The sequence below is a fragment of the Mobula hypostoma genome, chromosome 5 (assembly GCF_963921235.1).
Source record: "Mobula hypostoma chromosome 5, sMobHyp1.1, whole genome shotgun sequence".
In the NCBI taxonomy this organism is placed as follows: domain Eukaryota; kingdom Metazoa; phylum Chordata; class Chondrichthyes; order Myliobatiformes; family Myliobatidae; genus Mobula; species Mobula hypostoma.
Window position 1 is genome coordinate 171,340,134 of NC_086101.1, and position 25,362 is coordinate 171,365,495.

General features: G+C 40.7%; 1 protein-coding gene and 1 long non-coding RNA gene across 5 annotated transcripts in view; one reads left to right on the forward strand and one right to left on the reverse strand.

Annotated features, from left to right (window-relative positions):
* The window catches only part of LOC134347176 (storkhead-box protein 2-like), a 332,294-nt gene extending 320,640 nt beyond the window's left edge, over window positions 1–11,654 (reverse strand). For 2 of the 3 annotated variants that reach the window (XM_063049414.1, XM_063049417.1), the window contains exon 1: window positions 11,304–11,654. In XM_063049414.1, coding sequence (XP_062905484.1) covers window positions 11,304–11,637 — 334 coding nt within the window. In that variant the 5' untranslated portion in view covers window positions 11,638–11,654. The remainder of the gene's footprint in view (window positions 1–11,303) is intronic. The other variant, XM_063049419.1, reaches the window with a different exon arrangement.
* Window positions 11,610–22,352, forward strand: LOC134347177 (uncharacterized). 2 transcript variants are annotated; one of them, XR_010018096.1, is made up of 4 exons: window positions 11,610–11,750; window positions 14,386–14,779; window positions 20,343–20,552; window positions 21,968–22,352. It is a non-coding gene; the product is annotated as an uncharacterized LOC134347177 (long non-coding RNA). The 2 variants fall into 2 exon arrangements; XR_010018095.1 differs by having other exon boundaries at window positions 11,700–11,840.
* Window positions 22,353–25,362: the final 3,010 nt, after the last annotated feature.

Below are 25,362 nucleotides of genomic sequence, written 5' to 3' on the forward strand. Positions count from 1 at the left end.
AGGATGAGCCATTATGGTTAGTGAGATGTGGGCATGCTATGTTGGCGCTGGAAGCATGGTGATGCTCGCCAGCTGCCCCCAGCACGATCCTCACTGATTTAATTTGAATGAATCGACTTCATTCCTTACATGCTTCATATACATGAAGAGTAAAAATCTTTACTTTATGTCTCCATCTAAATGTGCAATGTACAATCATAGTAATTTATAATAATTTATAATAAATAGAACAGTCAATGTAATATAGAAACACACTCAAGTCAGCATGAGTTCATCAGTCTGATGGCCTGGTGGAAGAAGCTGTCCCAGAGCCTGTTGGTCCTGGCTTTTATGCTGCGGTACTGCTTCCCGGATGGTAGCAGCTGGAGTAGATTGTGGTTGGGATGGCTTGGGTCCCCAATAATCCTACGGGCCTTTTTCATACACCTGTCCTTGTAAGTGTTCCGAATCATGGGAAGTTTACAACTACAGATGTGCTAGCTGTCTGCAGCACTCTCTGCAGGGTCCTGCGATTGAGGGAGGTACAGTTCCCATACCAAGCAATGATGCAGGAAGTCAGGATGCTCTCAATTGTGCCCCTGTAAAAAGTTCTTATGATTTGGGGGCCCATACCAAACTTCCTCGACTGTCTGACATGAAAGAGTTGATGCAAACATATTTCACTGTATGATTTAATGTATATATGACAAATGAAGCTAATCTTCAACCTCTATCTTTCAATTAATAACTCTTCGTCTGTATTTGTTTTTCTCAGATAAGGTGCCAATCTCACTTAAATTCATCAGCGAAACCAGCACTGAGTCCAGTGGAGGTCAGGTGTGCCACCATCTGATCTCCTGCCTGTCGCCAGCAACTCCCAGTCACGGAGATCAGAACTGAGCCGAACCATTCTCAATCCAGCCCAACATGACTGGACAAGTCTTGTAATCAGGGTCATGCACATGCTAATAAATCAAATGGATCGCCTTGTTTTGGCACGCGTGCCGTCCCAAGAAATAAAGTGCTGATTGTCCACTTTATCTAAGCCTCTTATTATCTCACAGACCTCTACCAAATCACCTCTCATCCTCCTTCATTCCAAGGAGGGAAGCCCGAGCTAGCTCAACCTTTCCCTACAAGACATGCTCTCTAATCCAAGCAGCTTCCTGGTAAATTTCCTCTGCACCCCCTCTAAAGCCTCCACACTGTTCCTATAATGAGGTGATTAGAAATGAACACAATATTCGAAATGTGTGGGTTAACCCATTCTACAGAGCTGCAACATTATCTTGCATGCTTGCAGTAATTTTGCTGGCAAGCTTCTTACCGTTGGGGACTTGCTCACTGTGGGAATAACGTTTCTTACCCAGTCAGCGATGCAAAGGACCGCTACTTGATGCCTTCACTGCTCAATTCATCTTTTTCTATGAAAGCACAACATAAATTTACAATTCCCTTATAGTACAGAGCACAAAGAGCTGTATTCCAGCCCCTCCCACTGTATCACTCTGCCTTTTATCTCCAAGCTACAGTAGTTCAGGAAGCTGCTGTTCTATATTCCCACCTGCCTGCTTCATGACCCCATTTCCCTGCCAGCGCTCAGAACTGTCAAACCTGTCAAGCTCAACGTTACATCTATATTTTGACTTGACTTCAGACACATATTCGGTTGAGGGAGCCAACTCTTTGCAGAACCCTGCCAAAAAACCATGTTAATATTTGAAAGTGACCTTCATGTGTGGCAGGAAAAGAGCCTGCAGGCGATGACTGCTTTTTTAAAAAATAACAATTTGTCTATGCCTATTCAGCTGAAATGACAGGGTTTGCTTTAGCAGCAAATTAACTAAGATCAAGTTGTGCCTAAAAGGAACTTTAATACATTTATACAATTTCCCATTAATTTTAATGACAATTAATTCCTATCAAAAAATGCAGTATATCACCATATCTTTTATAGTCAGGTACAAGCTAATGATCAAACGTGACCTTCTAGCCTAGTAATCATTCACTGGTTGTCGTGTGGAGAACAAACCATGCAGTCTTTCACTAGGTTAACAAAAGGGTGAGAAGGTGAGTCTTCACTTTGCTCCAGTAATCAGTTAACCAGGACATTAGCTTTTCATGGCAATCTGCTGGTATCATTATTATTTACTGTTATCAGCTATCATTGCAGTTTTCAAAAAGTAATATAAAATCATAATACCGCGATCCGAAATCTTTACCTTATAGATCTATGTTACATGGATACCAAACCAATCCAGCACCATATTCTACAACTGCTCACTGCAAAGAAAGGTTTAACTTCACTGAAATAAACAAAGCACATTGGTCAGCATCAGTAAGACCAAGAAACTGATTGTGAACTTCATTAAGGGGAAGTCAGGAGAACGTACATCATTCCTCATTGACGGGTCAGCAGTGGAAAGATGGAGCAGCTTCAAGTTCTTGAGCATCAACATCTCAGACTCTATCCTGGGCCCCAACATTATTGATGAAGGCACACCAGGAGGTATACTTCATTAGGAGTTTGAGAAGATTTGGGAGGCCATGGAAAACTCTTGCAAATTTCTACAGGTGTAGGGTGGAGAGTGTTCTGACTGGTTGCATTACCTCCTGGTATAGAAGCTCCACTGCACAGGATTGAAAAAGATGCAGACAATTGTAGGCTCTGCCAGCTCAATCACGGGCAATAGCCTCCCCACCATTGGCAACATCTTCACAAGGTGGTGCTGCAAAGAGGCATCTATCATTAAGACCATAAACCACAAGAGATAGAAGCAGAACACTGCAATTTTTCCCCATTCTTCTTAACAAAACTGCTCAAGCTCTGTCAGATTGCATGGGAATCATGAATGAACAGCCCTTTCAAGTCCAGCCACAAATTCTCAATTAGATTGATCTCTCAACACTGACATGGCTACTCCAGGACATTAACTTTGTTGTTTTTAAGCCATTCTTGTGTAGCTTTGGCTTTATGCTTGGAGTCACTGTCTTGCTGGTCCCAAGTCACTGTTCTCTTGCAGCATCTGGTTTTCCTCCAGGATTCCCCTGTATTCAATTTACCCTCTTACCTTCTCAAGCCTTCCAGGGCCTGCTGCGGTGACGCATCCCCACAGTTGTTATATGTGCAGTCTGTCCCATCTCAACCACTGCAGCTTGCAACTCCTCCAGGGTTGTCATTGGTCTCTTGGTGGCCTCCCTTACTGGTCTCCTTCTTGCACAGTCACTTGGTTGTTGAGGACAGCCTGCTCTAGGCAGATTTACAGCTGAGCCATATTCTTTCCATTTCTTGGTGATACACTTAACTGTACTCCAAGGGATATCCAGTGACTTGGAACTTTTCTTTTATCCATCTCCTGACTTGTGCTTTTCAATAACCTTTTCATGGAGTTGCTTGGAGTGCTCTTTTGTCTTCATGGTATAATTTTTGCCAGGATACTGACTTACCAGCAGTTGGACTTTCCAGATACAGGTGTATCTTTTCCTCAATTCATTTAAACTCCCTGACTGCACACAGGTCTCCAAAAACAGATTACCATTTAACTAATTAAGTGACTTCTAAAAACAATTGGCTGCAAGAGTGCTGATTTGGTGTGTCATATTAAAGGGGCTGAATACTTATCCGATCAATTATCTTGTGTTTTATATTTGTAATTAATTGAGATCACTTTGTAGAGATCCGTTTTCACTTTGACACAAGAGCCTTTTTTCTGTTGATCAGTGGCAAACAAAAAAGTCAAATTAAACCCACTGTGATTCAATGCTGTAAAAGAATAAAACATGAAAACTGCTGAGGGGTAAATACTTTTTACAGGGAATGTAAGTGGAGAATTTTTGCCCAGGTCTGTGCCCTGGATACCTTCCAAGGCACAAATCCATGGTCACACGAGACTAATGGTTGACTATGAAGTGGAGAATTGTAATATACATGAAGATGTGAGGATCTTTTTATTATTATTGTAAAATTCCAAATTTGGAAATGGGGAATAAATAAATAAATAATTGCAATTGCCAGAGTTTGAGGATTAAAAGGTGTTTTTGAAATTGGAATTGTCAGTGCTAAGATATTTGGAATTACCTTTGTCTGCTTTCCCACCATCTACACCCTAGCGCATAGTGTGGGAGATGAGGTGAGGTCACCATTGATCACAAATTTCACTGAATCAGGCAGTTAAATCCTGCACTAGCATCCAGGCATCCTGCAGTGCCTGATTTCAAAAGTTTTTTCAGTATGTACAAGGCACAGTAAAAGTTCAAAATACATATTTTTTTAATCAAAATATGCATACATCATATACAAACCTTGAGATTTGTCTCCTTACAGGCAGCCACAAATAAAGAAACCCAAAAGAATTCAATAAAAAAGACTGTCAAATACTCGATGTACAGAGAGAGAGAAAAAACAATTTGTACAAACAATAGAAGCAAAAAGCATTCGGAACTGGAGTTTACGGAAGTGAGTCAACAGAACGGAAGCCAGGCATCACTGCAGCCGAAGCAGGCCACATCCTCAGTTCAGTGCAGAGCCGAGTAAACGCCACACAGCAGCGAGCGGAATTGGTCTGTCCCCCTCCTCCAGTACTGACACCCTGACCTTTTCAATCTGGCCTGGCACTTGAACTGCTCTGGGGCTTCGACCCCGCCACCACAATTCGGGCCGTGCCTGCACTTTCCAATTCTGCCCGACGTTTAAAATCAATCAAAACTCAGATCTTTCCTGACTCTCGGAGACGGGCCCAGGCTCCACATCGCCTCCCCTCTCCCTGACTCTGTCTCGTCTCCACCTCGCCTCCATTTGCCTCGATTCTGCCTCACCTCTGCTCGCCTTTCTATTGTTCGCAGTAATTGTTTACCTGAAATTTTATCAGATGAAGTGTTATCTATAAGTTATTCAGTTGTTTTCTTTGTTTAGTTTACTGCTGACAAGTCGTCGCTGACCTTAACCAGCACCATCTTAGGCCGGAAACCAGAACAGTAGGAATTTGATAGGATGTACTTTTTTACCATGCTCTGATGAAAGGTCATTGACCTGAAGCCAGTTTTGTTCCTCTCTCCACAGATTTCTCCTCCCCTGCTAAATATTTCCAGATTGTTCTGCTTTTACAAGAACTTGTGTGTGGCATCTATGAAATGCGCGGCAGCGACTCACCAAAGTTTCCTCCAAAGGCTGCTACCTCTGTCATGGAGAAGGGCAAAGGCAGGAGTGAAATGGGCACACTGCCACCTGCAGGTTTTCCTCCAAGGCACAGAGAATCTTGACTTAATCAAAGTGTCAACACGAGGAATTCTGCAGGTGCTGGAGATTCAAGCAACACGCATCAAGGTTGCTGGTGAACGCAGCAGGCCAGGCAGCGTCTCTAGGAAGAGGTACAGTTGATGTTTCGGGCCGAGACCTTTCGTCAGGACTAACTGAAGGAAGAGCTAGTAAGAGATTTGATGTGTGTTGCCTTAATCAAAGTGTCATTGCAACGGCATCGAAGGAATTTCAGCGCAAGCACTGCCGGGACTCAAGATTAAACCTCATCAATGCTTCTCAATATCAACAAGAACTGGGAACTAAGTGCTGACTTTGCCAGCATTATCCACATCTATGAACATAAAACCACAAAAAGGAACTCTATTAAGCTGGTGGAGCCTGAAGGCTTCCATTCAATGATTTGTGAACAGCTTCTTTCCCTCCACCATCATATTTCTGAATGGTCCATGACCCCATGAACACTACCTCAATATCCAACTTCTGTACTTATTTTTGTATCATGTAGTAATTTTTATGTACTGCTGCCAAAACAAATGTCGTAGCCTATATTGAAGATTATAAACCTGATTCCAATATAAAACAAATAAAAATGCAACGGAAAGATCATGGGACAATCGTAGTACTTTGTGATTTTCCCTTTTGGTGCACGGAGTATAGAATCAATTTTAACTACTTGTTTCTGTGCTGTAGTGTTCTATGGTTCTATGGTTAGGAAACACTGAATGGCAGAGGTAACCAGCTCTAAATGTGCAGCTGAGCCCACAAGGACATCCACCCCAAGTTTGGTTAAAGCCAGAGGCAAAAATGTCCGTAGTGCACAAACAATAAAAATGATCTTTAATCTGACTGTAAGGCCACTGGACAGACATAAAAATTAGAAATTGTAATAGGTCACGTGGGTCTTTAAGCCTGGAGTGCTACTCAATAAGATGTTGGGCATGAGCATTAAAATATCATCATGCTCCAAAAGTCAGCTCCATTGACATTCATCATCATCATCAGGTGCCGTGCCCAGTTTGAGCTTTGACTGCCATGGCCCACACACTCCTGTTTCAGGTCAAGTGGATCAATTCATTGGTATTCATTTCCAGTTCTCTGGCTGCTGTCTCCATCATCATCTTTGTCTTCCGCTTGCTTTCTTCCCTTCAATCTTTCCCATAATTACCGTGCATTCTAACTCCTCTTTCCTAATCACATGTCCAATGAAGTTACCTTGCCTTTTCATGATCTCATACATTATTTCTCTTTTTGTGTTTGCTCTGTTCATGACATCCTCTTTAGATATTCGTTTTGTCCATGATATTCTTTGCATCCTCCTCAAAAACCACATCTCTGCTGCTACAATCGTTTCCTCATGTTACTAGATATTGTCCAACATTCTGAGCCATTGACATTAACAGAGCTAACTTCCAAAGGTGTTTGGTCAAAGGAAAATGACGTAGTAAGGGAGAGGAAGAGGAGATGGGAGGGAATTTCAGATCACTGGGACCTAGGGAACTATAGAGACATCAAATGTGAAGCAATAAAAGTCAACACCAAAGTGGTTAGATATAAAGGGGCCCTTAGTTAGCAAGAATGAGTGAGGCCAAGGGGCCTGGTTCTGTGCTGTATGACTCTAATATACTCATTTACAAAGATCATCTCCCCTAATAACCCGTTATTGGTTGATAATTAATATCTATCCACATTGATATGTCTTCCATCTGACAAATAGCATGATGGAAAAATAAGTTTCAAGTTTGACTTTCCATTAGCTTCAGGAATGAGTTTAGATCACAATTTTTAAGCACATTTCCTCTCTCAGCAGGCTGCGTGTGACTAAATGTTGAAGGGCCACGTCCCTCTCTGCCTCTCCTATCCATGTACTTGTCCAAATGTCATTTAAAAATTGTAAATGTACCCACCTCTATTGCTTCCTATGACATCTCATTCCATATACTACCCACCACACTGTGTATGAAAACTTTGCCTCTCAGATCCCCTGTACATCTTTCCTACCTCACACCTATGATCTCTAGTTTTGAACCCCCTTGAATAAAGACTGTACCATATTTATGCATTTCATGATTTCATACATCTCAGCCTCCTTTGCTCCAGGGAAATGAGTCCCAGCACATTCAGTTTCTCCTTATGTCTCAATACCTCCAGTTGAATAACGTGACGCTATTACAGTTTGGGGCGTTCCGAAATTTGGAGTTCAATTCCAGCGCAGTCTGGAAGGAGATTGTACATTCTTCCTGTGAACCTCGAGGGCTTCCTCCAGATGCTCCTGTTTCCTCCCACAGTCCAAAGATGTACTGGTTTTTAGGTTAATTGGTCATTGTAAATTGTCCTATGGTTAGGATAGTGTTAAGTAGGTGGATTGCTGGGCAGTGCGGCTTGATGGGGGTTTGTATAGAGCCGTAGAACATCACGGCACAGAAACAGGCCCTTTGGTCCATCTAGTCCATGCTGAACTATTAATCTGTCTTGTCCCATCGACCTGCACCCGGACCATAGCCCTCCATAGCTCTCCTATCCACGTACCTATCCAAATTTCTCTTAAACGCTGACATTGAACCTGCATCTACCAATTCCGTTGGCAGCTTGCCCACATTCTCCCCACCCTCTGAGTGAATAAGTTCCCCTTCATATTCTCCTTAAACATTTTACCTTTCGCCCTTAACCCATGACCTCTAGCTCTAGTCTCACCCAACCTCAATGGAACAAGACTGCTTACATTTACTCTATACCCCTCATAACTTCCGTCTGCCACAGTGCAGTTTCCAGGTATGAAGCTAACATGATGGGGTTGATACAATTCCGGTGCAAACCAATCTGCCTTGTACCCCCTTGTTAATTTTCCTCTGACTCCTTCATAATCCTTAATGAATGATGTCATTAGGAAATTAATTTACAGCACTATTTGGACTAGAATAAAGTCACAATTATGAAAGAACATACTTAGATGCAATAGGGAAATAGGACTGTGTGTCTAACTGAAGAACTTTTGCAAGCAACAGGAATAATGGATTGAATGACTTTCTCCATTGCCATATGATACTAAGGTAACAACGTTCTACTTGGCAGTAAAAAGCAAAGAAATTCCTTTGAATTACATCTAGTAAAAACAAAAAAAATGTGGGGTATAAAATGGGCAGCCAATCCTACATTGCCCATTTTGTGCCACCATCCAAACTAAATTCTGTCCTATGACTATAATAAGGTTCAGGCATAAATAAGTTCACACTTTTTTCTGGCAATTATTCATCTATGCGTAACTTTACAAACGTTTACAGTAAACTGCATTTAAAATAGTAACTTAATTTCCTCCATCCAAAATGCCATAAGTGTCTTTGAAAACCTAATAGTTAGTTAAAAATAATTTTTATTTTCTCAATCTTTGTTAACCATCTTTTCAACTGTTTAGCTATTAAGAATAGAAAAAGAAATTTTCAAAAATATGTCATAAGTGATGTGAACTTTACTCACCCACAATCATGACAACACTCATATGATTTCCAAAGAGGTTTCTAGCAGGAAATGTAGGTCTTTAAAATGACAAAACTCAAGGTTTAATCTATAGAATTTCAAATTATTCATAAAAAATAATGCTATTCAGATATAATTTTGCACTTCAGGTATTAGAGATTACAGCACAAGAGATTAAATATATTGCAGGGCAATTCTTGTTTATTTTCAATGCATTGTATCCACTTTGACCAAACTTGCCTCACTAACTACATCAATTCCACTGGCTGCTTAAAAATAATGGATATCCTGTTATGTGCAAGGTGAGTATTTTGCCCATTATCTATTGTGTAATATATGACAGCTACAAGCATTAAAATATACACAACATGTCTTCCATTGACAAGAAGATCACGGCACTAATACTACACTAGCTTTCATTACAATATTCCTAAATTCTGCTTGTATAAAATATGAGAGTATTAAAATAAAAACAAATCTCTCACACAAATGCCATAATGCAGATTTTAAATTCTTATAGACAATGGTTTCACAGAATATGTAGGAAAACTATTCAGCAATTCAGATTTTAATCTTTCCTTTTGACGGTATTAAATGAAAATAAGCTTCACAGCAGGTCAAAGCTTTTAAATTCATACAAATGTCATGTTATATAAGATCAAACACTGATATCAAGTGAGTTCTTAAGTAGAAGTTTGTAATCTTTGCAACTGGCTGTCAGCAAATAAGTAATTTATCACTGTATTACACAATGTTTCCTGAAACATCTTCCTCATTTCCCCTATTTCAATAAGATATCCAAACACTAATATTCTACTGAAACAAAGTTGCAATGATAAATACCATGCTGTCAAAAATCAACTGATTAAATAATCTGCACAAAAGGATGTTTTGCTCCCAAGTACCTGTCAAAATTCCTTTCGTACAGTGCAGTGTCAAGGGTTTGACTTGGCAGATAATTAAAATGCATAGTTTGGTACAGTTTATTAGATATATTTCAAATTATTCTATACAGTGACTCCTAAAAAATAACTGCATTCCAACAACAATTGAAATGTTTTACTGCAGCAGGAACATTATGATAAGAGAAATATTTCATTCATATCAACACAATAAGGCATCACTATTGAAATTAGTTAAGTACAGAATACTAGTCACTCTGTGAACCTCCTAGTAAGCTGTTCATTCAGTGAACCCAGTTTCAAATTCATTACATTGCCTTCTAGAGATGTACTATTAAATGACATGGATGACTGAAATAAAATGATTCAACACGTTATTCAAAATATCATTTTGCGAATTAATAATCACAATTTCCGTTCAGTTGAGGTCTTTTAATAATACTTCTTGTACGTTATTAATGGGAAGCTGCAATTATCATTGCTCAAAATAAGGCTGGCTACAACTATATCATCCACAATGTGCATTCCTTTAACTTTTCACGAAGATTTCCAATCTAACTCCAAACTTTCAAAACTGCGTTAAGAATTTAATCTGTAACATATATTGTGACGACACCAAATGAAATTCAGGATTTGGTCTGAATGTAATTACAATATAAACTGAATATGTAGATTATTGAGCTTTGTTTAGCCTATTTATTCTAAGACCATAATAGAACCTCCACAGACAGGTGACACAGCAACTGAGGGTTTAGGAGTGTTACCAGGCTGGCTTCTGTGCATCATTACAATTATACATGCTTGTAGGAATAACAGGAGAGGGTCATCCATTCGGTTATCAAGCGTAGCAGAACTAAATGGGTGGTGATAATGCCTGTTCATTTGTTATTGATTTGGCTAAGTCTGCTATTCTGAAGATCTATAAAAGGTACAAGTTTTATTAGAACTTTTTAGTTAATAAACACCCGACAAAACTATGCACATGTTCTTTTGTCAACAAACACTGTTCCTAAACTAACAACCTACTCAAACTTCTGCGGTAGCGTTAACCACAAAATTATATATGACCACGTTAAACATAACGCACAGTTACACCCTCGCTGGGTCATTTGAACAGGTAAACAAGCTGTGTAAACATTGGTTTTGGTTCGGAAGCCCTTTTGAGAAGCTGGAATAAACTTGCTACATTTCTGCTCTGCCAGGGGAAATACGGCAAATGCAGTGAAAGCATTAGTAAATATTTAAATACTGTACCGTCAGTGTAAACAGCAGACTAATATTGCACAAAGTGAAAGTTTAATATCAGGGATCTAAATAAGAAACGTCAATTGTTTCTTTGAATTCACCAAGCTCCGAGAAGTGGACTGCATTAGAGTCAGTTAAGAAGTCACTTAAAACTGTCCATTCAGCTATTAAAAGCTAAATATTTAACATTTTAACATAACAATTTTGGCTCTGCATTATAGCTCAAGGCCTTCGCACTATTGTCATGAATAGTTCATGACACGCATCAGTTGGAAATTAGGTAGGGAAGGTTACCTAATTGTACTCTGGCAGTAGAGGCTACGAGGTCAAATTCCAGGACAAGTTGTGAGGTGACTGAGATAAAGAAGGTTTCCTGAATTTGTCAGTGAGGATCCCCGTGTGGGTCTGAGATCCAGTGGACGCCAGAACGGGGCACTGCCCACACTCACCCAGATACTTTATGTCGAATCCCTTGGGTGGCTTCAGGGATCTTCTCACCCAGGCCTCCCTCAGCACCTCCAAATGCGACTCTTTGCCCTGGATCAGCAGGACGTGCTTGTCGATCCAGCCCAGGAAGAAAGCCTCCGAGATGGCGTCTGTCACCCGCTTGTTCCAAAAGTGCTGCATATTCTCCGCTTTGAAGTCGGCGAAGATCTCGTAGCCTGTGTGCTGTCGCTGCATCTTCTCGCTTGGCGCCACCGCGCTGGCCGCACCTGCCCAGGACAGCACGACGGCCAGCGAGTGAGGGGCTATCTGCAAAAACTTAGCCATCTTCTCTGGCATCGCAAGAAGCAAAATAAAACAATTCCCAGACACCGAGCAAGTCAATAGCGGGGCCAACAACGGTAAACTATTCGCAGAAGGCACCAGTCCCTGATGGGGAAAGATCCACACAGGTATGGGCGCTCTGCATTTCCCTTCACTGATGCTACGAGTTGTTGACTGGCGAGGCAAGAATCGGGAACGAGCCCTGACTGGGGCGGCAGGTGAGCTGCGGCCGGCCGGAGGTGCGCACCGCAGGCGCAGTCGCCACCACAACCCCGTTCAGACTGTGAGCCGACGCTCCTGCAGCCGCACTCGTTGCTTGCAGTTCAGTCCGCAGTCAACAGGCTGCTAGCTGCGAGCACCCTCTAGCCTCACGCACTCTCCTCTCCTGGCTGAACATCGCATGGCTTTCCACCCCACCCACTCCCCTGTCCACATCTCGCTCGGCCCTTCTTCACTCGCTGCTGGCCCGGGCTGCCAGGAACACCATTCTATATCGATAGCCCGTGCTGAGCCCAATTCACAACTTTCATTCCCGACCCTATCGCCCCCCACCCATAGCCACTCTTGGCTCATCTCGCAGCCACACCCTCGCTCTCTCTCCATTCATTCATTCCCCTTTCCCACCATTCCAAATTCGTATGCACCTTCTAACCGCTCCTCACTTCTTCCTTCTTCCCGCCCGTTCGCTCTTTTTCCTTCCCCCTTTCCCCTTTCCCCTTTCTCCTCATCTCCCTTTCACTCCTCCTTCTCGCAACCCTTTCTTGCTTCCCTCCACTTTCCTCTCTTTCACCTTTCATCCCTGCCTTCACTCCTCCCCTCCCTCTTCTCTGCGTTTCCCCCTCCTTTTTCTGCCCTGCTTCATCCACCCATCCCTCTTCCGATCTCTATCCCGTGACTGCTGCCCAAATGACACCCAGCTCCCTCTGTTATACCCAAGAATAAGGTGTCAAATCCACATTCAACACCCTCCCTCAGCCTCTCATCCACATATACCCTCCACTACTGGCTCACTGATATACTGCACGCCAGCTCCCTTTGTTAATTATGCTGCGGCTATATCCACCTGCAGTGAGGTGGCCAGGGAAAGGACTGATATAAACTGGTGCATTTGCACCATATTTGCCTCTAATAAATTTGCCGCTCTGATATAGATGCAGATTTTATACAAGTTGGACAAGACAAGAATTGTTGCTATTTGGCCTTTTGCTGATAATGCAGTTCTTTCAGATGTCTCATGGCTGCTTTATGATGGTAACAGGTCTGCAGAATTGCATGCAACCTCCTCACAGAATTTAAATGGGAAAATAACCAGATCTTTTTTTTTCTCAACATGCGGTAAATTGTAGATTGAAGCCAAGACCCTTCTAATCTGAGAAATAGTGCCATGGCACATCCAGTTTGCGAACCCTTTACAAATTAAAACTTTGGGAACAGTGGAGGAAGTTAATGTGGTTTTCCACCTGAAACGTTAGCTCTGATTCTCTTTGCAAGTGACCTGCTGAGTATTTCTACCAATTTCTGTTTTAATTTCAGATTTCCTGCATCTTTAGTTGTGTTTGATTTTCAGTCCTGAATGAAGATCTTCAACCTTAAACATTAGCTCTGCTTCTCATTCAAAGATGCAGCCTGACCCACTGAGCATTTCTAGCATTCCAGCAACAACCTTGCACTCAATGTCAGTAACATCAAGGAGCTGATTGGTGGCTTCAGAAAGCGTAGGACAAGGGGAACACAAAACAATCCTTATAGAGGGATCAGAAGTGGAGAGAGTGAGCAATTTCAAGTCCCTGGATGTCAAGATCTCTGAGGATCTAACCTGGTCCCAACATATTGATGCAACTATAAAGAAATCCGGCCAGTGGCTATATTTCATTAGAAGTATGAGGAGATATATTTTGTCACCAAAAACACTCAAACTTCTTACAGATATACCGTGGAGTGCATTCTGACAGACTGCATCACTGTCTGGTATGGGGGGAGGGGCTACTGAACAGGATCGAAAGAAGCTACAGAAAGTTGTAAGATTAGTCAGCTCCACCTTGGGTACTAGCCTCCATAGTATCTTATAGACATCCCTTAATCTCATGAGACCATGGATTTGCGCCTTGGAATGTTTCCAGGGAGCAGGCCTTGGCAAGGTTGTATTGGAAGATCAGCAGCTGTCCATGCTGCAAGTCTCCCCTCTCCACACCACCGATGTTGTCCAAGGGAAGAGCATTACGACCCATTCAGCTTGGCACCGGTGTGGTTAAGTGTGTGGTTAAGTGCCTTGCTCAAGGACACACACGCTGCCTCAGCCAAGCCTCGAACTAGCGACCTTCAAATCACTAGACGAACGCCTTAACCACTCGGCCCCACGCCAACACGAAAGTATCTAAGACATCTTCAACCAGCGGTTTCTCAGAAAGGTGGCATCCATTATTAAGGACCCTCATCACCCAGGGCATGCCCTCTTCTCATTGTTAACATCAGGAAGGAGGTACAGATGCTTGAAGGCATGCACTCAGTGATTTAGGAACAGCTTCTTCCCCTCTGCCATCGGATTCCTAAATGGACATTGAACCCATGAACAGTACCTCACTTTTATTATTTATATTTTTGCACTATTTTAATCAAACTATTTAATATACTTGCTGTAATTGATGTGTTTTTATCTATAGTATCAAGTATTGCATTGTACTGCTGCCATTATGTTAAGAAATTTCACAACATATGCTAGTAATATTAAACCTGATTCTGATTCATTTTTTTGTTTAATTTCAGATTTCCGGCATCTTTAACTGTCTTTGATTTTCCATTCTGAACAAAGATATTCAACCTGGAACATCAGCTCTGTTTCTCTTCCCACAGGCTGACCTGCTAAATATTTAAAACATCTTCAATCTTAACTAAATTCATAGAGTCATTCAGTACAGAAAAAGACCCCTGGGCTCATCAAGTCTATGCCAGCCATTGACACCAATCCTGTTGTACTGTATTACTACCGTCCCCTTTGCTGATTACAAGATAGAAATAAATGTGTAATGAAACTCTCCTGCAACAGCGCTCTACTTCCCATCATCCGATCAATGGCAATTGTGCTGTTCCTGTCAGATAATGGCATTAAACCATCATGCTGCTTGGCTGATGAAGAAATGTAACACGCCTGTTATTCCAAGTAAGGTTAAATCATTTTGATTTGTTACAAATTACTTAAGTATTTAAATGATTTATAAACAAAGGAAGCCTTCATGATAAATGCTTTGATAGCTAGAAATAATTTAATGTGTACTCACATTTTTCTCATTAAATATTATTAATATTGGTAAAATGCTTGTTATTTTTGGCGATAAGAGTACCTCCCACCCCACTAGATAAAATGGAAGTGAGAAATTGTGTTATTTGTTTGTACACACAGTGTCCCCTTTATTGGGTATCTCCTGTACCTAATAAAGTGGGCACTGAGTGTACCTTTGTGGTCTTCTACTGCTGTAGCCCATCCACTTCAATGTGTTGTGTGTTCAGAGATGCTCTTTTACACAGCACTGTTGTAATGCATGATTGGTAACTGTTGCTTTCCTGTCAGTTTGAACCAGCCTTGCCATTCTCCTCTGACTTCTCTCATTTACAAGGTGTTTTTGCCCACAGTACTGCTGCTCACTGGATTTTTTTTTTGTTTTTGCACCTTTCTCTGTAAACACTAGAGACTGTCCTGTGTGGAAACCCCAGGAGGTTAGCAGTTTCTGAGGTACTCAAACCACCCTGTCAAGCACCATGGTCAAGGTAGATCACATTGCTGACCTCTCTTCACCATTCAGATGTTTGGTTAAACAACAACTGAACCTCTTGACCATGTCTGCATGTTTTTATGCATTGGGTTGGTGCCACATGACTGGCTGATTAGATATTTGCATTAACGGACAGCTGTACCGAATAAAGTGGCCTCTGAGCATACAGACTTCTGCACAATTTGTCAGCCTCCTGTGGTGATGTGATAGCACATTGGCTTGCACTCACAAATTTGAGCATATCATCTAGGCTGATATTTGTGTGATCCACTGATCTACTGATATAATGAACTTGGCAACCTTTGGCCAATTTTCCTTGTTCAAAGGACAAAGTGAAGTTTATTATCAGAGTACATACGTGTCACCACATACAATCCTGAAATTCTTTTTTTGTGGGCATACTTAGCAAATCCACAGAACACTAACTGTAAACATCAGGAACTGTAGACTATAAACAAACTGCAAATGTAGATAGAAAAAAAGGGCAATAAATAATGAACTGGAAATAACAATATAAGAGTCCTTAAATGAGTGTAGCTATCCACTTTTGCTCAAGAACCTGATGGTTGAGGGGTAGTAGGAACATGAGAGCATGACTGGCCATTATTCGGCACATCAAGGGTGCGGCCTAAGAGCTTCGCTCGCCTTCGGGGTTCCAAGATTTCGTGGCTCTGGAAACAGGGGGATCAAAGGTCGATGTCCGGGCAGGAGATCGGTATGCCGTGAGAGTCGGAAGATCTAAGGCTGTGTGCCCAGAGACCTGAGTTCTTTGGGCACAGAGCTCAGAAAGAGCAACTCAACAGACTTTTAACATCATAAACCAGCGAGCTGTTCGTTATGTCTCCCCTCTCGCTGCTAAACGGAGACACCTCTTTCTCCTTTAGTAGGGAAAAAGAGAGTCTCTGGTATGTCATTGCATACCAGGTGAACAAGTAGTCTTTGGAGTACTTCAAGTTGCACGCTTGTGTGCTCAGTGGTGGGTGCCGATGCTTTTTTGTTGCTGGTGGGGGAGGGGGGATCGTTGCTTGCTGCTGCTTAAGTGCGGGAGGGAGGTATTGATGGGGGGTCTTTGGCGTTCTAACATTTAACTGTCATTAATTTTTGGGGGCACTCCTCTGTTTTTCGTGGATGGTTGGAAGAAAAAGCATTTCAGGATGTATATTGTATACATTTCTCTGACATTAAATATACCATTGAAACCTTTGAACAGCAGCTTAAATATTTACTCACATTTATTCACACAAAAGCTAATTATATAAAAGAATTTCATGCAAAGTGCCCTAGTCTTGATAATTACTAGTGTCACCCATCTTGTAAAGACACTGCCCAGAAGAAGGCAATGTGAAACCAGTTCTGTAGAAAAATTTGCCAAGAGCAATCATGTTCAAAGACCATGATTGCCCGTGTCATACGATGTAGCACATAATGATAATGCCCCAGTCTATTCAAATACAGAGAGGACAAGTCAGATAGAGACAAACCTTTCCATTGATGACCTGTAATATTAATTCACATTTGGACAATTAGTAGCATTATGACTTTTATTATGTACTGAATAGGTATATCCCTCTGTTAATTATGTCTAACAGTTTTACTTAATATTCACACTTAAAGGAAGCATATTTTGAGCTTTGCATTTTATCGGCTTATCATAAGTGCTTCCAATTAAGAGCTGAAATGTAGGGAACATTAGAGAATTTGCATGCAATGAAGTGCCACAGAAAGCAGTTGGATCTGTTTCAGAGGCACTGATCATCAACAGATATTGGACAGAATAGCAGCAGACCTCCTTGTGATTTGGATGGTGTTGTGGATCTTTTGCATCAAACCAAGACTGTGGGAAGAATATTTGTTATTTGACTCTTCTTAAAAGGGCATTTTAATGCCTAATGAACAGATAACAAAGTAAAAATCTTCAAGATGTAACTGGACTGAAATAGATATTGATAAAATGATCTAATTTTGGGGGAAGATTCCTGCCACTGAGCCATGGCTGATATAATTCTAGTTGTTTTACTTTCTCCAAGGGGCTGAAATTTAAGCTTTGTAAATTTAAGTTGCAGTCTAATCAAAAACAGCTAAAAATAGAAAGAAAAACTGTTCTTCTTTGCTGTTTCTAGATATATTCTTTGTAAACTTTCATGCTTCTTTTCTTCCTCATCTCTTGGTGGACCCTTAACTTGCCCCACGTTCTTCCCAGAATCGCCATCTCCTTTCCTTCTCTTTGGCAATGCATTCCAAATCTCCAGCCATATCAATGTAAATATGAACTTGCACACTTGGGTGATCAAAGTGTTGGCAACACACATCAAAGCTGCTGGTGAACGCTGCAGGCCAGGCAGCATCTCTAGGAAGAGGTACAGTCAATGTTTCGGGCTGAGACCCTTCGTCAGGACTAACTGAAAGAAGAGCTAGTAAGAGATTTGAAAAGTCTCTTACTAGCTCTTCTTTCAGTTCTTTTCCTTGCATGATCAAAGTGTTGGATGTTTCGGTCTCATGCTCACAGGACTCCAGAGCAGCTGATGAGCACATTATATAATATGTTCCTCTAGTCTAGTTCATGTTCAGGTCACCAAACCTAGATGTATATAACAAGATTGACAACAACCCATCTTCAAGTTAAAGGCTTCCTGTAATTGCAATATATTACTCTAGTCCATATGAGTAACACCAGCTCTGTCTCCCTTCAAGTATCTCATAAAGGGACTGTGAGCTTGTAATGAATTATACAATTGCAGAAACAGGAATTGCAATGAAGCAATGCCATTGTACATATAATTTCAGAATCAGAATCAGGTTTATTATCACCGGCATATGACGGGAAATTTGTTAACTTAGCAGCAGCAATTCAATGCAATACACAATATAGAAAAAAGAAGAAAAAAACAGAAAACAAAATAATAATAATAATAATAATAATAAATAACTAAATCAATGACAGTATACGTATATTGACTAGATTAAAAATTGTGCAAAAAACAGAAATACTATATATTAAAAAGGTGAGGTGGTGTTCAGGGGTTCAATATCCATTTAGGAATCTGATGGCAGAGGGGAAGAAGCTGTTCCTGAATCGCTGAGTGTCTGCCTTCAGGCTTCTGTACCTCCTACCTGATGGCAACAGTGAGAAAAGGGCATGCCCTGGGTGCTGGAGGTCCTTAATAAAGGACGCTGCCTTTCTGAGACACAGTTCTTGAAGATGTCCTGGGTACATTGTAGGCTAATACCCAAAGATGGAACCGACTAAATTTACAACCCTCTGCAGTTTCTTTCAGTCCTGTGCAGTATCACCCCCCCATACCAGACAGTGATGACTCTCCATGGTACATCTATAGAAGTTTTTGAGCGTATTTGTTGACATACCAAATCTCTTCAAACTCCTAATGAAATATTAACTGCTGTCTTGCCTTCTTTTTAACTGCATCGATATGTTGGCACCAGGTTAGATCCTCAGAGATCTTGACACCCAGGAACTTGAAACTGCCCACTCTCTCCACTTCTGATCCCTCTATGAGGATTGGTATGTGTTCCTTTGTCTTACCCTTCCTGAAGTCCACAATCAGCTCTTTCATCTTACTGATGTTGAGTGCCAGGTTGTTGCTGCAGCACCATTCCACTAGTTGGCATATCTCACTCCTGTACACCCGCTTGTCGCCACCTGAGATTCTACCAACAATGGTTGTATTGTCAGCAAATTTATAGATGGTATTTGAGCTATGCCTAGCCACATAGTCATATGTATATAGAGAGTAGAGCAGTCGGCTAAGCACACACCCCTGAGGTGCACAAGTGTTGATCGACAACGAGGAGGATACGTTATCACCAATTCGCACAGATTGTGGTCTTCCGGTTAGGAAGTCTATGATCCAATTGCAGAGGGAGGAGGTATAGAGGCCCAGGTTGTGCAACTTCTCAATCAGCATTGTGGGAATGATGGTATTAAATGCTGAGCTATAGTCGATGAACAGCATCCTGACACAGGTGTTTGTATTGTCCAGGTTGTCTAGCTGTGTGAAGAGCCATTGAGATTGCATCTTCCGTTGACCTATTGTGGCAATAGGCAAATTGCAATGGGTCCAGGTCCTTTCTGAGGCAGGAGTTCATTCTAATCATGACCAACCTCTCAAAGCATTTCATCACTGTAGATGTTTGTGCTACCAGGGGATAATCATTAAGGCAGCTCACATTCTTTTTCTTAAGCACTGGTGAAATTGTTGCCTTTTTGAAGCAAGTGGGAACTTCCACCCATAGCAATCAGAGGTTGAAAATGTCCTTGAATACACCCACCAGTTGGTTGGCACAGATTTTCAGAGCCTTACCAGGTACTCCATCAGGACCTTCTGCCTTGCGAGGGTTCACTCTCTTTAAAGACAGTCTAACAGCAGCTTCTGAGACACAGGGTTATCAGATGCAGCAGGGACCTTCACAGCTACAGTTGTATTCTCCCTTTCAAAGCAAATTTCAATAGTCAGTCAGCAAATGGGACTCTAGTAATGAATTAGTTAAATTTCATGGGTGCTAAGAACTGTTGTAGCAGTTTCTGTATTCAACAAAAGTAGAAACAGGAATTGTTTCTTCATTGATAGAGGTATTCATTTTCTCTTGGGGAAAGCATCCTGCTGGCAGTAAATTATGTACATACTGTTGATCTTTGGTCATTCTTTCTCCCACCATCCAGGCCATGCTCTCTTCTTGCTGCTACCATGGGAAGAAGGTACAGGAGCCTTAGATCCCACAACAGCAGGTTAAAATACAATAATTACCCTTCAACCTTCAGGTTCCTGAATTGGCGTGGATAACTTCACTCACCTCAACACTGAACTGATTCCACAACCTATGGACTCATTTTCAAGGACTCTACAACTCATATTCTAAATGTTATTTATTTATTATTGTTATTGTATTTTTATTTTTTCTCAGCTTATTTTTATTATTATTTTTACTCTTTCTCAGCTCACGCTGGTTAAACCTGAGGAACGGACACATCCTTTCTTCAATAAGATGGTGCTGATGAACCTCTGCAACTTCTGGCTGGTGGCTAACGAAACAAGGATAAAAACTAAATACTTAGTTAACCACACTTTTTCTGGCAAATGATCATTGCAAGTAATAGTCTGTAACTTTGGATTTGGAGGCAATTTTAAGAGGCAGAACTGAGACAAGGTGAGGCGGCAGGCTTGTTGTCAAGAGCATGGAAGAGTGTGAAAGGTTCTATCAGGCAGAACTGAAGCCACAGAGGTCTAGGCCCCAGAGCATATCAACGCGGCAGAACCTAGTTTTGACTGAGCTATATAGGCCAAATCGAGGGAGTGAAGTCCACTGTATCCAAACAGCAGAACCCATCGTTCGTAGGGAGATTTAAGCACAGGGCCAGACTGAAAAGGTCAGGGTCGTGAGGAATGAGCCAGTTCAGATCATTGCTCGAAGCAGCAGAACCTGATGCTTGGATGCAGAGTTAAGCGCCAGGCCAGATTGAGATCAATGTGTCGGGGCCCAAGGTGAGGTATAGGTTAATTAAGATCGCTGCTCTATGACATGTACTTGTCCCTGCGGTAAACGATGGGTTATGAACTCTCTTTGCGAACTTCAGTTCAGAAAAGCTATTTGCTTATGGTTACAGTTTGCATGATGTTTTTTTCCATTGTGCATTGGGTGTTTGACAGTATATTTATGGGTTATTTTATTTTTTTATTTTTTTATGGCCATGATGTGCTTTTATTCTCTGCACATTGGGTGTTGGATGGCCTTTTTTCAGGTTTGTTTTTGCGTTTCTTTGTCTCATGGCTGCCTGTTAGGAGACAAATCTCAAGATTGTGTACATACTTTGAAAATAAATGTACTTTGAAAACTGCTCAAGCACACTTATTTCTCCATTGCTAGAAACTTTTGAGCTATTCTCATGGTGTTTACTGTTGTGGCTTTCTGGAGATTAATACTGCTATGTAAACCTAATTGTTTAATGATGTTGTCTGGTGAATTTGGGATGATACCAGATGTAGATGTTACTATTGGGACAAGGTATACTCTGTTCATGTTCCCTAGTCTTTCAATTTCCTCTTTTAATTCAGTATATTTCTGGTGTTTTTCACTTCTGATTTCTGTATGTTATGTGTGTTTGGAATGGCTATGTCTATTAAGTAAGTTGTTCTTGCATGTTTAGCCTGTAATTCTATATCTGGACAGTTATTATGGATTGTCCTATCTGTGATAATGGATTGGTCATAATATAGTGACTCTAAAACTGGATCAGGCTTGTATTTAATGTCAGGTATGGTGTCTTTTATGAGTTTGTATTTTAAAGCAGGATTTTGGTGACTGACGTTTGCCACTTGATTGGGCCTGTGTAAGTAATCAGATGATTATTATTATTATTTGTTTTTCTATTTGTATTTACACAGTTTGCCATCTTTCACACATTGGTTGCATGTCTTTGTTTATATGTAGTTTTTCATCGATTCTGTGGTGTTTCTTTGTATCTACTGCAAATGCCCACAAAAAAATGAATATTGGGGTTGTATATGGTGACGTATACTGTTCACACTTTGATAATATATTTACTTTGATGTTTTTTTTTACAGTGAAGGGACCTGTTCACCTAAACTGCATTGAGTGATTTGCCTGCCACAAGAGGGCATTACAATTCAATCACTTGGAGTCCAAATGACCATTGACCGACTGCCACAATGAAGATCATTAATGATCCAGTTTTGTTTTATGTTGTCAACCAAATTTGTTGTATGTAACCTTACAGTTTGTTTGCGCTAACTGAACCCACCATCCCAAAAGAATCTGAGAACGATACAACTTGGATTGTTTGTTGATATCAAAACTTTGTAATAGAGAAATAAAATCTGGCTCCATTAAAAGTGTCACCTACCTGTCATGAATCAACTGCAGTGTCAACATTTGAAAAGACATTTCATTTCCAATTTCAAGCAACTTCAGAGAAAATGTCACTGTAAACTTTCCAATAAAATTATTTCACTTCAAAAATCTTTTCTAATATTATGTAGAGAGAAAATTTGATTTCTATCCATCAGAACTTTCATCATGGTATCTTTTCTCAGGCAGCATATTGTGTAGTTCGTAAGGCTGCTGCTTCACAGCCAAGCAATGCAGGATTAACCATCACCGCTGCTGCTATTTGAGTGGACTCTGTACATTCGCCGTGACTGCAAAAGGTTTCCTCCAGGGGCTATGATTTCCTCCCACATCCCAAAAGTGCAGTTTGGTAGGTTAATTGCCCTGTGATGTGCAGGTGAGCTGTAGAATCGGGGGGGGGGGGGGATGATTGATGAGAACACGGGGATAATAAAATGGGTTAGTATAGGATTAATGAAAATAGGTGCTTGATCACACAGTCGTTCTCCCAGAGAAATAGAACCAAGAACTAGAGGGCACGGTTTTAAACGGAGAGCGGAAGGATTTACAAAAGACCCAAGGGGCAACTTCTTCAAGCGGAGGAAGGTGAATATATGGAATCAACTACCAGAGAAAGTAATTGGGGAAGGTAGAATAACAATGTATAAAAGATATTTGGATAAATACATGGATAGAAGGATATGGGCCAAACACAGGAAAGTGGGACTAGCTTAGATGGACACCTTGGTTGACGTAGATGAGTTTGTCCAAAGAGCCTGCTTCTATGTTGTATTACTCTGTGATGCTGTCACAAGCATGGACTTTGTGGGGTGACAGGTCTGTTTCCAGTCTCTGTAGGCCATTCTATGCCATGTTTAATCACGTACATAATTTATTAACAAATCAAGATAATTTATTTAAACTGGGATTTATTATACACTGAATTAATTTAATTTGTCAGTCTTTACATTTCAGTAACATCTTTAATGGTAGTCACTAATGGTAATGTCTTTCCATGACAACAACACAACTAATATTCTGTAGAGAGAAAATTTGATTTCTATCCATCAGAACATTCATCATGGTATCTTTTCTCAGGCAGCATATTGTGTAGTTTACACATTATCAGATGTGGTTCATCCGATTGTATTCTTTCTGCTGAAACTGGTTAAGAATTTAGGTCTTATTTGTAGTACTTCAACACTTGATGACATATTTATCCAATGAGAAATGAAGTTTCACTGTCAAATAAGGTGTTGAACTAAGGTTCTTCCTCCTCTCTTACAAGACCTTAAAAAATCTTATGACAATGTTTCAAAGAAAAGCAGTGGACCTTTCAGTAATGGCCAATATTGATCAACTTTACTTTAGAATGGATTATATGTTTGCCATCTTTTTATTGTGCACACACTGGCAACAGTAACTATGGTTCAGAAGTCTCTTTGAAATGTTCTGAGCTATCCCGGGGAAAAAAAAACATGAAATGTGTTACATAAGACCAAGCTTTTCTTTAATTCCACTCATTCATAAACTAATTATTATTACTAGAATGACTCAATATAACACAAATAACCTTGCCAAAAACAGGAAGGTGAAAGATATTTACAGATGGAACTTTGGCAATTTGTGGGCTAGACTGTGCAGTCCACAGTTTTCTAAAAGATTGTATCAGATTCACAGTGAGATGTATCTTGGAATTGGGCCTTTTGGTCCACCAAGTCTGTGCCAACTACCAACCAACCATTTACATTAATTCCATATTTATAATTTTGCATATTAACATCAATGCTCTCCAGATTCTATGCTTTACTGAGGAGGACTGTTTGTGTGAGTAGGTGGGTGGGAAAGAGGAAGGGGGATCATTCTATTGTTGATGTTGTGTTACTGTTGCTTGTGTTGTTCTGCTGAACATTGTTGCCATGCTATGTTGGAACCGATATATGTGGGGCCACTTCAGGCTGCCCCAAGCATATACTTAGGTTGTGTTGGTTGTTCATGCAAATGACACATTTCACTGTATGCTTTGATGTACATGTGATAAATAAATGCATCTGATTCTGAATTTACAGCAGGCAATTTACTAGCCCACACATCCTTGGGATGTTGAATGAAACTAGAGCGCCCAGAGGAAACCCACTCACCACTCGGTGAACATACAAGGTCAGGATTGAATTTGTGTCTCTAGTGCTGTGAGGCAGCAGCTCTACTAGTTACCCATTAATGTAAAAGTAGGAATTTCTAAAGGTAAATGGTTGATATGGGTGAGAGAATGCGAGTTATGCAGAATAAAAGGTATGCCTATGTATTAGTTTAACTTTAGTTTATAATTAATGCTTGTATCTGAGCAACACTATATCATGTTGAAATATCTACACTTAAAATACCTTATTTTTAATTTTAAAGGTTTATCTTTCTTCCTAAACAGAATAATTTTATAACTGGTAAGAGCTACAGTGCATACATCACCAACTGACATTGTAGTGTCAAGATTCATGCCAAAGGCTCTAATTAACAGAATTGTATTTCTCCTTCCCCCTGTATAGATTGACACACAGATCATCAAGCTGATCTCAGATAAACGTTCACTTTCTTTGATCTCTGCAGTACATATTGTATATATATTAAACATAATACATTGTAATCTGACAACTTCCACTAATTGATGTGCGTTGGTTCTTGTGTGAAAAAAAATGAATGTTAAGTTTACGACCAAAAACAAAAAAATGCTGGAAATACTCAGCAGTTCATGGAGGAATGGAAATGGGGTTAATTTTGAGGTGAAAGACTCTTTGGGTAGAGAGAAAAAAGTTGCAGAGAGGTTGGGGTGGCATGGATAGGACAAACAGAATATTGCTGATAGACTGAGGCCAAGTGGGGTGGGGGCATAAAGGTCATCTTATCATTTGGTGGAAGGAAGAAAGTGAACAGAAGCTGTAATATTGAGGCAGTTGGAGAGAGAAAGAGATGCACCATATAAACATTCTGCCTGGTTGCATACAGCTTGGTCTGGCAATTGCTTTATACATGACCACCAGAAACCGCAGAGGGTTGTGGACATAGCTCAATAGGCATCCGTTAGTCTCATGAGACCATGGATTTGCGCCTTGGAAAG